The sequence below is a fragment of the Falco naumanni genome, chromosome 8 (assembly GCF_017639655.2).
Source record: "Falco naumanni isolate bFalNau1 chromosome 8, bFalNau1.pat, whole genome shotgun sequence".
In the NCBI taxonomy this organism is placed as follows: domain Eukaryota; kingdom Metazoa; phylum Chordata; class Aves; order Falconiformes; family Falconidae; genus Falco; species Falco naumanni.
In genome coordinates, this window is record NC_054061.1 from 40,272,313 (window position 1) to 40,288,758 (window position 16,446).

Consider the following 16,446-nt stretch of genomic DNA (forward strand, 5'->3'; position numbering starts at 1 on the left):
CTTTCCCTATGGTAATAATACACACTGTTTTGGGGGACCAAGATGATAGAATGAAAAGGCTGACTGCTAAGCAAAATTGTCTTCCCTGCCTCCCTTTCCTCTGTTGCAGAGAGCCTCTACCTGTCTGAGCCAGAGACTTATCGCTACTTAAACCAGTCTGGTTGTGTGACTGATGAGAACCTGAATGATGTAGAGATGTTCAGTAAGGTCATGGTGAGTCCTGTCCTAATTCCTCCTGAACTTCTGGGCACAATCTCATGGGCTAAACATGCTGCAGGGTCTAGATCTTACAGGCAGAATTTATTTGCCCTAAGCCAAAATCTGGTGTTCAACAAGCCTGAAACTTAGCTCTGTTTATGGTAAAAACAAGGCTCAAAGAGTGTTTTTAGTGTACAGAAATGGAGGAATTTGGGAAACAGTCAAGGTTGAATAATAATATAGAATGATGACAGAGACTTTGGGGAGCATGAACCCCACCCCCTACCCCATAGTGGTTCCTGAAAGCCCTCTAGATGGCCCAATGCAGGAAACCTCACGCTAACCATTAGAAGGGGAACAGTTTGGTATGAAGGTAGTGTTCTCCAGAAATGGCCTGGTGAAGTTGTATCACCTGTGAAAACAGCATATTCTGAAATACCACACAGATTTCTATAGACATCTGTAACTTTACCAGAGGTTATGGGTTTAGCAGGATGAATATGCAGTTCATGTTCTGTTTGATAAGTGGTTATTGGCCTGAGGGTTTTAATGGTGTAGGTGAAACTTGGTAAGCAAGGTGAGAGGAGTCAGCTTAGGATTTCAGTAGCTCCTGCTAAGGTGTGATCTGAGGGAAGGAAATGTCTCCTGTACAGTAGAGGTTTCAATGGTGACATGGCATTTATACTTCAGCTGAGGAGATGCCTGGAGGAAAAAAGGGAACTAGAACCCTGGAGTACCTTACCGACAGAGTGAATGCATGAAAACTAGGTCCTACCTCTCAAAGTCAATTTATACCAGAAGAACCCTGGCTCACATGCATGCAGTAAGACAGAGGGAATGTGCCATACCTCCTCATTATCTGGTAACCTGTTTCTGACCTTCTAGCGGTTAATGCTGAAAGGCTGGCTTTAAATTTTGCTGCATAGATCTACTGTTCTAAGTTAGAGTAAATTAAGGGGGTTACATGGATCAGGGTAAATTATATTTATGGGTCTGTCCTTCAGGGAAGACAATAAGGCAGAATGTAGCAGCAGTCCAGTGATATCTGTAACCTGTAGTGCCAGTGTTCAGGGAAGGATTTCCTCACACAGGCAATGTTCTTCCTGTGACAGACAGGCAAGGGCAGCAGCAAAGTCCAAGTTGATGATCGGGCAGATGCCCACCTGCCTTAGATAGGGATAGGGTAAATGAAGGAGAGAATGGGAGACAGTGAAGGTCGTTGACAAGATGTATGGCTGAGAGAGGGGCTGTGCCATCCTGTTTCGCTTTGAGTCACAATGACTGTAATTCTGAGTTTTACATCTTGTATGAGCTGGGCATGAATGTGGCAGTTGCATTGTACTGCAGCTGCACAGTACGGTTACGTACAGCCAACATTAGCTGTATGGTTTTGTACAGACTGCCATGAAAGTGGTGGACTTCAGCACTGAAGAAATCAGAGACATCTTCAAACTTCTTTCTGGAACACTTCATTTGGGAAACGTTGAATTCATGACAGCTGGTGGGGCCCAGATTACAACAAAAGCAGGTAAGTAGGACCCTAGCAACTTGGTAGACCATGCAAAGCCCCATAAGACCACCAGTGAAGCTTACTCCATCAACCTTTCTCTCTCTGCTATACTGGTCTGCAGTGCCTTTGCCAGCAAGTTCCCTGAAGTTTAACGCTGCAAAAGCATTGCTACAGGATGTGTGGCTCCAGAGCACCAGTATAATTCAGTTGGGTTGTGGCCCTGTGATCCATTTGTCTTCCTGGATACTCTCAGACTGAGTCCAGAGTCTCACAGTTTCTCTTTTGCATTGAAAGAGCAGGAAGAAATAGGAACAGGAGGGTATTTGAGATAAAAGTAGTCTGTTAGAGACTTTCCCACATCTTCCTTTGAAGCGTCTGCTAGTGTGCACTCTGTTACAGGTGAATCCCTAAACAGACAGATGCAAATATTGTGAGTGCTTCAAGTCTTAAGTTAATTGCCTCTCTTTTTGAACATCTAGGTTTAGCAATCTCATGCTCAGACTGCACTATTGTGCCTTTAGGAAAACATATCTTCTCATTCAATAAATATTTTGTTGGTGCTGAGCTTTACACAGTGTTTTGCTCTTCCTGTTGTCAGCAGAAAGGCTGTCTGACTGGGGCCCATAATAGGTGCTCACCCTGCCACAGAATGGATATGTGAATGTACAGCTTTGGGTATGCCAAAGAGCGTTAAGAGGAGTGTGTTTTGTGCTGGGGCTTAGTCACTTGCCTTGTAGGAGTCCCTGGGGTCCGTGCAGGAGAAAAACGTGTCCTCCTCTGTTATTAGTGCTGAACATTGCCAGTGACCTCCTGGGCTTAGACTCCTTTCAGCTTTCTGAAGTACTGACACAGAGGTCCATGATTCTGCGTGGGGAAGAGATCAGCTCCCCTCTCACTGTGGAGCAGGTAAGTGTCCTAGTGTATGCTACTGCTTCTGCTACTTCTGCATTTCTAGGCCCTCTGTCTCCCTCTGGTTTCATCCATTCGACTGTAGGGTTCCCTGTTACACCCCTAGGCACTCTGCTGTGTCCTCAAATATTTTTCCCTTATTGGTAGTTCAGGACACAGTATTGACTTTGCTTTTTAGGCTTTACAGGGGAGTTCACTTGCAAATGGCAATGCACAATACTGATTTTAAGTCACCTTCGCTTACCAGGGATTGATCATTCTTGTGTCATGCAGAATATACATCAGATGCTTTGTGGTAATTGCATGTGTGCATGCTTCTACCTTGCAGAACTCCCAGGTTATGCTGCATTTATTGGAAGATAAATCTTGCACACAGTTACCGCCAAACATCTGGTAGATGGTGGGTTGTAACCCCACAGTAGCTTCTTAGTGTATCCATAGAACCACAAAGGAGGACCAAATAAACTGATACGTAGTTCTTGTGTTCTGAACCTGTACTGTGTACTGGAGCCAGTCCTGCTTATCTATTACATTTCTCTGTGGTTCATTACAGTGTTGTGCCTACTAACTTTGACTTGTGGTGTTGCTGATCACTTGAGGGCACTCTTGGTGTTTTAGGTCCATGCACAGATAACTAAAAAATCTTCTGTCATTAATAAAATCCAAGACGCTGGGAAACAAAGAATAAGGTTACTAGGATGAAAGAAGCATCATGTTATAGGGAAATGAACATCCATAATGGATATCTTGTGCTCACACAGACCGCAGAGGGTTTATCAGTCCAACCTCTACATTAGCAGAGAAACTGGTTACTAGGCTCTCTCTGGTGGATGTCTAACTTTCCTTCAGGTTTCCCATAAAAGGAATTTCACAGCCTCTGTAAGTACCCTGCTCTAGCTGCAGTGGAGTCTAGAGCTGAAAAGTTTTCCTCATACTTAGATTACCTCTGACACCCCAAGCTGTCCACCTTATAAGCTTCTGCTTCTGTGAAGTTTTTCATGTGGTGTTCTCTTTTCTAAGCTAAACAATCCAGTTCCTTCAATGTTGCCTTGTAAGTAATTTTCTAAATCTCTTCTTCTTCTTCTATCTCTATTTTCCCACATCTTTCAAGAAGTGGAGTGCTCCTGACTGAATGCCAATTTCAAGCTGAAGTCTCAGCAGTGTTCATTAGAATGGAGTAATCACTTCTTTTCTTGCTGCGAACACACCTGCTAATATATCGCAAACTAAGCTTTGCTTTTGAGAAATGGTATATTTTTTTCATAGTCTATGACCTTTCTTTGCAATGAAATTGTGTGAAAATTGTTTTTCAGCCTATATAGTCTGTGGTAGATATCCTCGATGTCCAGTACCATAGTTTTTCTTCTCAGCTGTCTGTTCTACATAAGCCACATCGTTCTATATCAGTGCACAAGGGTGGATAACAAATAATGCCAGAGACGCTCCATGCAGTCCAGAGCAACAGTGCGCAGCTGTAGGATTTACAAGAGTCTCCCTGGACAGAGCTTTCCCTGATAGTATAGCTATTCCTGACATTTGTGCATGTTGGACCCCATGCTTCCTGCGTGCAGCCCAGTGAAGTACTGGGACTGCTAGAAAATTGTTATAGCAAGCTACTACTAGGCTGTCTTCACTAGGTGAGCCTGTACACTGAACACTGGGCCTGTAAATACTGTTCCTGCTTAAGCCCTGGTGTATTGTGCCCACCTATTCCCGTGTGTTGTTGCAGGAATGCATTGGTAGAGCTGCCAGGGATTTCTCATTATGTAATGGGCTCGTTACCCATCTGAGCTTTGACATTTCAGTGGGATGAATGGATGAACTGGCCTGAAGGCGGGCAAAGCTGGGAGGATGAAAGGAGCCTTTGAGAACGTCATTTGAGCCATATTGTGGGGAAAGTGGCTTTGCTTACAGCTGGATGGGGAGGTCCTGTTCCTGGAAAATGAGTCCAGCCAGAGACAATACAGAGGCATGGCCTCAAGGGCATTCTCAGTCCCAAGTAGTCAGACAGACTATCTGACAGAGAGAAGAAATACCCAGAAAAGCCATGTGTGCCCATGCTTTGAAATGTTCTCTTCTGTGGAGAAGTTGCTGTGTGTTCTCAGCATTGGGCTGCTGGAGAGGAGATGCTACTCGGGAAGAGAAAGGAAAAGAAAAACAGTGAGACTGGGTGAGAAGGAAGATGTTGCAGGCTGGGCCTCTGCAGCTTGATGAGACGGGAGGATTCAGAGGCAGTTAGCCTGGGCCATTAGCAAAGCAGAACAGAAGAGGTCATGTTATTCAGGCCTGCAAAACTGAAGAGCGTGAGGGTGCATTTAGAAGATCTCTGTCATTGCTGGTCAAACCTACTGAAGGAATTACCCTGGTGTCATAAATGACACAGAATAAACAGCCTGTAATTCACGTAGATACTGTGATTTATTTATGAAAGGACAAGATTATAGCTTTTACCCTACTTGATTATTTCACATACTTGCTCACTCATCCCTCAGCATTACGTTCATTAGATGTCAACTTCTTTTCCCAGTTGGAAGATTGCTGCTTGTCCAGGAGGGTCGAACAGAAAGTTGTGTTGATTTGTGTTGTGTAGCTCCTTGCAATTACTGGTCTTGGGAACTACCAGCCAAGGTCCTTGGGCATACCCTGGCATTTGTCTCCACCTGCCTCTGATCTCCAGGATTTTTCCCCGTTTCCACCGTCTTTCTTTCAGTCAAGATCTTCGCCATCTTCTTTCCTGGCCCCTTTTTCTACTCTCTAGGATTACATCCACTTTTTGGGATCCCTTACTTTGGCCTCCTCTTTTTCCAGAACCCTAAGCCCTGGTTTCCCAGTCTAAATAGTGTATGTGCAGAAGGATAGCATGTGATCAGCCTCTTAATTTGTGGTTCTGTCTCATGTCTCTTTCTTAATTGGAGGATTTGGAGCATGCCACTTTTGTTTAGTCCAAGTGTTAGCATAATTTGCAACTAGCCCACTCCTGTTACAGCTATCAAGTAGCAGGCTTTTGCTTGAATTTCAAAAGTTCAATTTTAGACACCCAGTTATCTACTGCCTGTTAGTGATTACAATTTAAGTCATTTTTTCCACCTATGACATTTGGTTATGATCACTGCATGGGATGTTGGGTCAGCTCCAGGAAGATCTCTCAATCTGTGCTCTTCTGGGACATGTGTCCTGGCTGTTGGCTGGCCTGCCTGGCTTCCAGTAACATGATGCAGTTTGGAGGAAGGTTTTGAAGAGTGGATTTTTGAGGTAACTTGGTGACAGAATACTGTATTAAATCCTGCCCTACCAGTTTTTGAAAAACTGAGTGGACACCCATTTGACAGCTGTACTAGGAGTACTGAACTGAGATAACTTGCTGGTCACTGCAAATATTGGCTCAGGTGATGTAAATGACTGCTGGAGGCTTAGTCATGAGGTATTTTGCCACCTTCCCTGCCCCAACACTTGTTCCAAAAGATGTCAGTGATTTTGCTACTTCCTTCAGCTTCTCCAGATCAGTTACCTAAAGGTCATACACCATACATCTGTGTGTTGCTGGGTTATTTGCAAACTTGAATGTTGACTATACATATAAATACTGCACCATACACAACCAATAGAGGATGAGACATCTGAAGAGGAGTGGAGGAACCCAAAGTCCTATAGAGATTTTTGGTGCCCCTTACGCCGCCTTTTCTCCCTGTGACTCATTTTTTCTCTATATATTTACAGGCAGCTGACTCCAGGGATTCCCTCTCTATGGCGCTCTATTCCCAGTGTTTTTCATGGCTCATTAGTAAGATTAATACGAAGATCAAGGGCAAGGAAAACTTTAAGTCTGTGGGCATCCTGGATATCTTCGGCTTTGAGAACTTTCAGGTCAGGATTTTGTCTTTGCAGGGTGGGTTGGTTTTGGAGACATCACTGCATATAGGAAGGATTTTGGGTTGGGTTGTATCCTGTTTAGATTAGTATAGGGTATTCTGAGATTTCTTCACTGCCCCTGGAAAGCAGCAAGATATATTTAGCTGCCCATTTCTGCCACCTGTATTCATGTAGGCTGATGTTCAAGGTCTGGTTTGTGACACAGATCCTAAACAGATGTGCTATGATAGGTAATACTGAATTTTTGACTTGTGTACAAATGTCCAACCTCTACGTGCATGTTGTTTGTTTGTATCTGTTTTGCCTTGTGTTGAGAATCCTGTGTGTAGTGCTTCTGATTGCAGCTGATGAGGGATGTATGTTGAACAACCATACGGCGGTGACCGCAGAGGTATTTCACAGAACAGAACACCCAGGGACCTAACGCTCAGTGAATTATCTTTCTTTCTTCCAAGAAGAGAAATGTGATTGTCTTTAGCATCCTTTACTGCTATTTAGGCCTAGTGAATTAACTTTGCATAAGCTACAAGAGCTGTTCACCTAGTGGGACCGCCCTGCACTCTCCTCCTCATGTCCATCTGACACTCCTTGCCTCTATGCTCTCTGGCTTTATTCCAGGCCTGGCACCTTCCCCATTGCTGATAGAGATTCTTTTAGGGCCCAGGGACAAGAATGTTAAGTTTTATTACCTTTGTTTCTTCTTACAGGTGAATCGTTTTGAGCAGTTTAATATTAACTATGCAAATGAGAAACTTCAGGAATATTTCAACAAACACATCTTCTCCTTGGAGCAGCTGGAGTACAACAGGTGACAAATGGAGGGAGTGGGGCCCCTATTGCTTTCACGAGTGGTAGAATGGGGGACATCGTCCCTCCTTTGTGCTGTCCAGTCCCTACCACTAAGGCAGGAGAGGCAGCTGGGTCTTAGTGCAACCATGACTGTGGATGTGTCTCTGTCTGTATGCTCTGCCAGCATAGGTCCCTTGTTTCCAAGCAAAAGCTTTCTCCCTTGTATTTAGAAAGTCCAGACTCCCTTCTGTGTCTCAGCTGAGTGGGAAGATCTTGGGCTTTAACCCATTAGAACACGTGGTCACTGGCCTTATTACTGACTTCAGTAATGATTTACCTATGGTAGCGGTGGTATTATGCAGGTAGAATCTTGGTGTGCAAAAAATAAAGTCACTAAAGATAGATGGTTAGATATCTGACAGCTCTTTCTGTCCTAGAGATTCCTATGCTGTGAAAAGGGCACTTTTCATCAGCAAGGAGATTTAAACTAGGCTGTTTCCTGAGCTTAAAGAGCATGGGGCTTTCTGCACCACTGTTTCTCTTCTGTGGGCTTCATATTGGATTGTGTTTTGTGAAGTACCTGGGATGTTCTAGAGTATTTCTGCTTCTAGAAAATGCTGCTAGACAAACGCTTCAGTTCTTGCTCTGAAACAGAAGCCTTTATGTTTGTGAATGAAGCAATTGAATAGGGTCAGTGAGGGCAAATGAGAACAGCCTTGTAAAGAGAGACAGTTGAATAGGCAATTCATGAAATTCTAAAGATTACAAAACTGCAAGGCTATTTATGCACTGACTTCTCAGGCCAATTCTACCATTGCAGGAAGCTTGTGTTAAGAATGCTATCATCGTGACAAAAGATTTTTTCCTGATGATTACACAGGGTTTTAAATTCTGTGGCTGAACTTTGGAAAGAATGAGAGAATTTTATTATTGACTACTCATCAAGTTATTCTAGGGTGATGTGCTTAAAGCTCATCTTTCACAGTATCAGCTCTGCTTCCTCAGGTTTAGTAAGTAGCTCCATGTATTTCATCATTTGATTAGACAAGAGGTCTGTGGCACTAGAGACGACTTGATTAATTTGTGATTTGATTTGTTTCAGAAAACTCTGCTCCCTTCAATTCTGGAAGGTCATCTTGCTCTTAGAAAGAATCCAAGAGGTCTTTTTATAAAAACATGGCCTCTCTGACACCCATTGTTGCAAAAATCTGAAACACTGTGAACTGATATTTTTTGTCCCTAAGTGGATAAGATACTCCATTCCCTGTGGGGGATAGATAGTTCTTTGCATTCTTTAGAAATTACTCTAGTTTGTTGCTTCCAACTGTTGCCCATAGGTTTCTGAATGCTTTGAACCTGAAAATATGAAGCCTAGGCTGAAGGGTTTGTAGACAATGGCTTCACTATCTTAAAAATGTTACCCTTCGCCTGAAAGGTGTCTATCAGAATGTCAGTATGTAGCTTCACACAGTCTTCCATGGATTCCTGAGCAAGAGTTATTCCCAGGCTTCTCTGAATTCTGAAAACAGAAACAGCCTGTATTATGGGAGTGTAAGAAGGTGGTAAGAGAGAAGAAAACACACTCAGCACACAAGTACAGAATTTCATGGATGATTTTCAGAGCATGCTTATTGCACTGCTCTACCTACATCAGCTCCCATTCTGAAAGATGCAGGGCCACCCTATAGGTCTTCTGCCTGTCAGACCAAAGCTTGTCTGTGTCATCCTCTTCAAAACTCTCCCTGAGAAGTTGCTCCTGTCTCTTCTTCTGGTGGAACAATGAATTGTGGTTCAGTCTTCTGGCAGATGTGCGTCAGGCTTGCTTTCCAGATTGGTGGGTCAGCAGCTGACTCTTGAAGCTGTGTAGCAAACTGTCCACCATCACCACCAGTTGGGCTGAGAGCAACTGAGACCAACTACAATTTCTAGTGCTTGGTGTGGAATTTGCTCAATGACTACAAGATGAGCATTGGTCTAAATGACTGGATACGTAAGAAAGGCTGTCTCCTGCTTCCTTCTCCTTGTGTTAGCAGTACATTGTGTGTCCAATTCTTTTTCCTCAGCCATGGAAGCCTAACTCCTGCAAATTGTCTTGAGTCCTGGGACAGCTGCCACGCTCAGCTACTTCTTTTCTCTTGCACCTCAAGGCATTGCGTCTTGTATTTCACATCTTTGTTCTGTTTGTTCTTGATGTCAGGGAAGGGATAAACTGGGAGGCCATTGACTGGATGGATAATGCAGAGTGCCTGGACCTTATTGAGAAGGTAAGCAGTTATTTGTGACAGTTTCCAGAGATCACAGTGGGGACTGCTGATTGTCTATACACCTTCCCTGGGGTTTCCTGGTTTTAAAAACAGGTATTTGCTTAGATCCTTTTCCTATCATGACCTGGCGAAAGTACGAGCTGTTCTAGCCATAGTCCCAGTTCAAGAAAGCAGATCTCTGCTCATTGTTGAGACTAAGCTTAGGGAGGGTGTCACTGTTTTAGATAGGGAGCTGTGTTTAAGTAAAACCTTAATGTGAATTTTTTAAAAATAATATCCACTTATGTTCTGTTTGCTGAATGTGTTGACTGGCCAGAATTCTGCTTTCAGCTTGAGCTTTGCTGGGTATAACTCAGGGGTTACTGCTCAGTGCTGTGTCCAGATCTCCAGTTCTTGGCTTGGTGCTGTGTAGTTAGAGCTTTTGCTGACTGTAAAAGCCCATCTCTTGTTTGGCTGTAGAAACTGGGTCTACTGGCTTTGGTAAACGAAGAGAGTCGATTCCCCAAAGGCACAGACAACACCCTTCTGGAAAAACTTCACAGCCAGCATATGGTAAGTAAGAAAATAACCTGGCAGGCAAATGATCAGTATGTTAGTCCCATCAGCATTTCAAAACTGAAAGTGAAGGTTTTGTTGATGTAAAATATGTGCTTTGTGCAGGCAATTTGAAATGCCTTAGGCCTGAACCTGCGAATGTTTAATAAGGCTGCACTGAACAAAAGTAGTATGTGAATAAACCTGAAAACGGTCTCTTGTGCACATAGAGAGAGGGAGTGTGCAAACCATTCCACAGACTGTGGGTAGAAGAGATTGGAATTTGTAGCATGGGATGGAGGTCAGGTTCTGCTGGCCTGTGATGGGACATGAGGCAGCACCTCAGGCACAGGATGCGCTGCACAGTGTGCATGGGTTTCTCCTGCCAGCTGACTCACAGGAGTCTGCTCCAGAGCACGTCAGATCTGTCTCCTGGGGATGTCTTTTGCCTCATGACTTTTAATGGAAGCTCTCTTACTGTTCCTAATTAATTAAATTCTTTCCTCCTCTTTCTTGTATTCTGGACACAGGAGTAGAAGGGCTTTTTCATGCAGGTCAGAAAGTTATCCTGGGGACACAGAAACCACAGTAAGATCACTGTAGCAATCTCTTACCCTGCCTCTGGCACTAAAACAAAGCAAATTAAACCCTGTGGTGTGGACTTCCAGAATAATTTACTACTTTATTAAGAACATTGTCATGTTTCCTAGTCCTCTAATTCAGGCTTCATCCAAGCCTGAAAACATACAAATTTTTATCCTTTATCTGACCTTTTTTTTTTTTCCAATTGGCATAGATGAAGATATTCTCATATTTCATATTTGCATCTAACCCTGCCAGTAATACTCATGACTACAAATTTGGTATGATAGCAATGACTTCTGATTGGCTACTTACACATAGTTTTGCGGAAATATTTCCTTTCTTTAGGCTTAAATTTATCCATTCAATTTAGCCCGCTGTGGCTCTCCCTTGTATTACAGGACAAGGTGTATGAGAATGCCTGATTTACTTTTTTTATTTTTTATTGTTGTTGGTATTTTGTTAACTTTTAATATAGAAGTTATAAATACTTTTAATACGTCACTTCTTTTGAATTTTCTTTCTGAACTATCTCAGCCTCCTCAGTTTGTCTCCAAATGGAGAAATTTCAAAGCTCCTCTTCCTTTCTGCTGTTTGTCTCTGAATTCCTCTACATCTTTTCTCTATTCTTTTCTGAGATAAATAATCAGACCAGAATGCAGTTCCCTTGGTAAGAAGGTATCTGTGATTTATTGTACAGCAGCATGAGACTGTCAGTATTATTTTGCATTCCTTTATGCACCACAACATTTTGGTTGCTATTTTTGGTGATTTCTGTGCATTGAGTAGCCTTTTCATTAAGCTGTTCATAGCGTCACCTCTGTCTGCTTTGAGGGGATAGCAGTTAATGTGGAACTCTAGGGAGCTTATGAGAGATGGAAGAGGCTGAGGAGTTGGAAATGCAGGGAGGTATGAAGTTAATGCTCTAAATTTTGCATTTTTTGAAGGCAAAAGTGGGTTTTATACCAGTTTAATTCTGTAGTACTGGCTGGAAGAGCAGTGGAAAGCATCCAGCCAGCGTTGCTGGAGAGCCCAAGGACACTGTAAAAGAATGAGCCCTCTTCTCTGTGTTGTCTGTGGATTGCAATAGGCTCAAGGAGGAAAAACGTAGACCTGGGATTTAAGAGATTATGACCTCTGATACAACTGAGGAGAGAAGCAATAGGGGAGATGGGAGAGGGAACCAAAATTGCTGTAGGCATGGATGAAATATACAGCTTGGTAGAGAGGGAGAGGAGAGGAAGGTGCCGAGAGGAGGGGAAGGTGCCGATCCATATGAGAGAGTCAGTAACATCATGTTTCCAGTGGAAGAGAGGGAAGTTTGTGGCTGGAGAAAAAGACAACTGGATTGGGGAAAGGGAAGAGCAAAGAAATGGGGTTAATATGAAAAGGCAGAAAGACAGTGAAAAAGTTTTCAATAGCACTAACAAATTACCAGGGTCAGAAGCCATCCACAAGTACTGCTAAGAGAACCTGAAGACGAAAGCTGAATTACTAACAGTATTGCACAACTTCTTACATACTTTTTTTTTAGTACTTGTATCTAAGAAGGTAGGGAATTATTTTAATTTTTTGAAAGTATTCTAGGATATTCTAGGCCTCTAATCCTTATTTCACTACCGGGTAAATTCACAGAATGTAAATGGTCGGGAGGGAAGCCTGTAAGACGGTCTTATACTAGCATTGGGGTGGCAATTTTCTGATGATTCACGGGGCAAGGCTGGACTGACAGGTGTATTATCAGACTGATTGGGTTGTAAAATGAAGATGAAAACCAGCGTAGATAAATGTAAAATGGCATGTCTGAAGGAAAACAGTTCCAGTTTCATATTTGAAATGATGAGCCCTGAACTGCTTGTGGCTGTTCAGGGGCAAGACTCAGACAGAGGCTGTGATGGGTAGTTCCATGAAACATCTGCACAGTGCTCAGTAGTAACTAAAAACCCAGATCAAGTATTACAAATTCCTAGGAAAGAAGCATAATAAAAGCAGAAAACATTGTTATGGCACTGTATAATCCAGGGGTCACGTGACTCAAGAAGGGATTATATCAGATCTGGTAAACAACAGGTCTGGGACAGCTTCAGTGTCATGTGAACTACGTTGAAGGGACCCTGCAGTATGGAGAAAAGATGACTTAGGAGGGATGAAACGAGTTTTTAAGTCACACGTGGCCCATAGAAGACAAATGGCACTAATGGGAGCCAGGCTGTAGTTACCGGTGCAGTTGGTTAAGAGCTCCCTGCGAATGGATGCAAGAAGTCTGCATGGGTTCAGGTGTGGAATGGGCAAGTATTGCAAAGAGAAATCCACTTGGCATTAATGGTTAGGCAGACCTCATGAAAATAATTGGAGTTTGAGAGATTATGATGATGAAAGTATCATTTACTAGCTTTGTTCTTACTCTATCCTATATAGCCACTGCTGGAGGCAGAATACTTAGCTGGATGGACCATTGGTCTCGAGCAGCATGGCTGTTCTTACACAGTTAATGATTTTCTTAGAACAAAGGAAGGAGGGGGAATGTGAGAGAGCAGAACAGCTAGTAAAAGAAAGGAAAAAATGAATATTGAAAAAAGGAGAAGGGTGCAAAGAAAGATGAAATATAGAGGAAGACAGGAGACTGGCATGATACTTCTGTTGACAAAGAAAAGATGTGTGGGTGTTCTACAAAGCTGCCATCTTCCCTGCATCCTGATCCCATGTCCTGCACCACATGGTTTGTGTGGAGCACTGCCTCCTCAGGTGTCAGACATGCAAGAATTAACATTTCATCCATGGCATGCCTGCCCAACCTTGATTCTGCAAGCCCTTGCTCACATGAGGAATGCCTTGAAGGGCTGGATTTTTCCATCTTATTGGAATAACATATTTGTAATGTAGCTGCAGATAGCTGCAGCAGATGTGGACGGGCTCTGCAACAGCTAAGGTCCTCACCCATCCCAGCGTTGTCATAGTCATGGCAGAGTTCCTGACTGAGCCTATTTGTTCTTACACTGGCATTATAAGAAGATTTATTTTTCTTTCATTTCAGAGCAACCACTACTATGTGAAGCCTCGGGTAACAGACCATCAGTTTGGCATAAGGCATTATGCAGGGGAGGTAGGTGCTCATGGTCTATCTGTGAGATGCTTGGTATATCTTGGAGTTGAGGTTCTGGATTTTATATTCTAAAATCAAGAATATCTTTCACAGCTCTGTGTTTTCCCACAGTTAGTGCCCCATACCAGAGCACAGGGAGTGTGATGGGCTTCAAATAGCATATAATTCTCCAGTACTATATTCTGCTGCTTGGATGTTTGTTTGAGTTTGTCAGATAACTTTTGGTTTGGGGGATAAAGTCCTCCTTACTTCTGTTATTTGTGTTGACTTTTCTTGGACATTCACAAAAAGCAAAACCCAAAGTAAAAGTCAACAAGAAATGTTTGACTTTTGGGAAGGAGAAGAACAGGCTCAATACCTATTGCAAAAAAGAAAAGCTCTCAAAGCCTTCAAGGTTAAATACTGCTCTTATTATGGAGAGAGATGAAGCGGATGGAGGTATGTCAAGGGAGGGCACCTGCACAGTAAAGAAGGTCTGACTTCCTCCTAGAATCATATCTGCTAAGCACTAGTGGTTGGGAGTTCAGGGCACTGGGTGGCATAGTTAGTATTTCCTGAAGTGAATGGAGTACCTCACACCTTGCAGAGGATTTACCCCACCCCCCAGGCAAATCTCTGCAGCTGTTTTATTTGGCTCCTGTTTTTGAGGTTGTTTTCTGTTGTTGTGGTTTTTGTTTGTTTTTGGTTTGTTTTTTTTTTTTTTTTTTTTTTTGTAATCGATGGCTAAAACCCACTTTCTTGACGGTAGCTGCAGAACTCTGGAGCTCTTTGACCCCAAAATCTGGATCTTGGAAAACTCTGGAGCTCTTTGACCCCAAAAACCTGGATCTTGGCACACGCCTGCAGCATTACTGTGTAGCTCTGCTGGAGGTCTTGTACATTGGCAAGTCAGTGCAGAGTGCTTAATGATTTGTACAGCACTGTTCTAGTGACTCTGTCTGTGTTGCAGGTGCTATATGACGTGAGAGGCTTTCTGGAGAAGAACAGAGACACTTTTCGAGATGACATTTTAAACATGCTGAAAGACAGCAGGTATGCCACTCTTATGCTTGTGAGGAGGCCACATCTGTTGGGCTGAACTAAGATTCATTCATGTAATAACCAGACTAAGGGAAGCAGTTGCTTTTGTCTGAACATCTCTTTGTGCTTAAGTGTCCTGGCAAAAGAAAGGAGAACTGGAGAAGTCACATGAGGCACAGGTTTAATCAGTACTCTTGTCCCAGTTTTGAGAAGAGCTATGAAAGTATGACAAAAATCCCCCCAGGCAATGCTGGTTTTCTCCCTCCTCTCTCCTCCCTTTCCTCTTCTTCCTCTTACCTCCCTGTCCCAACAATGGCAGGTTTGCCCTGAATGAATCAAGGCTCTTTGTCATGCTGTCAAATGCCAGCCTTTGGACAGAGACTGTTTGTTTTCCAGCCTGCTTTTAGTGGAGAGCTTCTGTCCCTATCCTGAGCCAGACTGAGCCCTTGCTGTGGGACCAGACATAACCCCTAATATTATATGCCAGTACTGCAATGTGACTCCAGAGAAATGAACTGACTTTGACCTTGGGCAAGGTCTGGAAGACAGAGGTGGTGCCTAGTAGAAGGAGGGAGGCATTTAATAACGTGACAGACCCTAGAAGTTTTTGAGTAGCTAGTCTGCCACGTGCCTGTTGCCACAGTCCATGTATTGCCTTTGGGCTCCAGCTTGATGAGACTGTTTGATAATTGCATCTTCTCTGAAGCCTGCTGTAGGGTTTGCACTGTGAGCAGTCTTGAAACAACCTGAGAGAGCTGGGAGTATGAGCTGCTCATAGCTGCCTTACTTGGACAGTGGCACATGGGGAACATTTTACACAAGGCTTGAAGTCAGAATTGTGGTCATCATTGTCCAGCATAATAGAAGGACTCAGAGTTTTTCAACAAGCCAGAAAGGAAAGTTCTGCTAGAAGCAATCATAACAATAAACTGGCAGAAGCAGTGCTGGAGAACTTTGTGCAACTTTGTAAGAACCAGCACCGCTGTCTAAGGAGTGGGAAAACGGTGGAAGATTGCCCAGAGCTGACCTACACTGAGGGTAGCTCTAGAAGTCCTCTGGCCACAGAAGGGCTGTGGTTGCAATTGCATGAGCATGTCATGGGTGCTAGCCTTGAGATCTAGGTTGGGAGAGACGCTGACAGCACACAGTCTAGCTGGAGTACCTTCAAGCTAGTTTCACCTGGGGACGCATAGCTTGAGGGAGGTGTCCTAGCCAGTGCAGAATGGAGATCTTCCTCTGCCTAATATCCTGCTTAACAGTGTGAGATGGGGTTTGTGGTTTTGCAGCCGAGTGTGGCGCACAGGGCAGCTCACGGGGTCTAGGAAGCCCCATGGAGAGGATTGATTTCCTCACTGAAGTGCCCAGCTGAACTGCCTCCTGTAGCTACTCTGTGGCACAGCAGGAATAAAAATGAGTTTCACACTTGGACAGAGTAGTAGCTGAGAATGAGAGCCATCTTCTCACAGATTCTGGGTGTGTTGCATCTTTCTTTTCTTCTCCCTTTAGACTGGACTTCATCTATGACCTTTTTGAAAAAGTCTGCAGCCGTTGCAGTGAAGAGACACTGAAGATGGGCACCCAGAGGCGCAGACCAACTGTCAGTTCCCAGTTCAGGGTAGGATGTTTTCCAAAAGAGCAGCAGGCTTCTGGGGAGGAGCAGATGGGTG

The 16,446-nt window shown here is 43.6% G+C and overlaps 1 protein-coding gene across 3 annotated transcripts in view; it reads left to right on the top strand.

Moving 5' to 3' along the window:
• LOC121092376 (unconventional myosin-X-like) overlaps positions 1-16,446 on the top strand; it is a 93,619-nt gene that overhangs the window by 32,328 nt on the left and 44,845 nt on the right. For all 3 annotated transcript variants that reach the window (XM_040603287.1, XM_040603289.1, XM_040603288.1), the window contains 10 exons: positions 110-213; positions 1,597-1,726; positions 2,496-2,614; positions 6,335-6,481; positions 7,195-7,295; positions 9,474-9,540; positions 10,000-10,092; positions 13,691-13,759; positions 14,709-14,791; positions 16,286-16,394. In XM_040603287.1, coding sequence (XP_040459221.1) covers positions 110-213; positions 1,597-1,726; positions 2,496-2,614; positions 6,335-6,481; positions 7,195-7,295; positions 9,474-9,540; positions 10,000-10,092; positions 13,691-13,759; positions 14,709-14,791; positions 16,286-16,394 — 1,022 coding nt within the window. The remainder of the gene's footprint in view (positions 1-109; positions 214-1,596; positions 1,727-2,495; positions 2,615-6,334; positions 6,482-7,194; positions 7,296-9,473; positions 9,541-9,999; positions 10,093-13,690; positions 13,760-14,708; positions 14,792-16,285; positions 16,395-16,446) is intronic.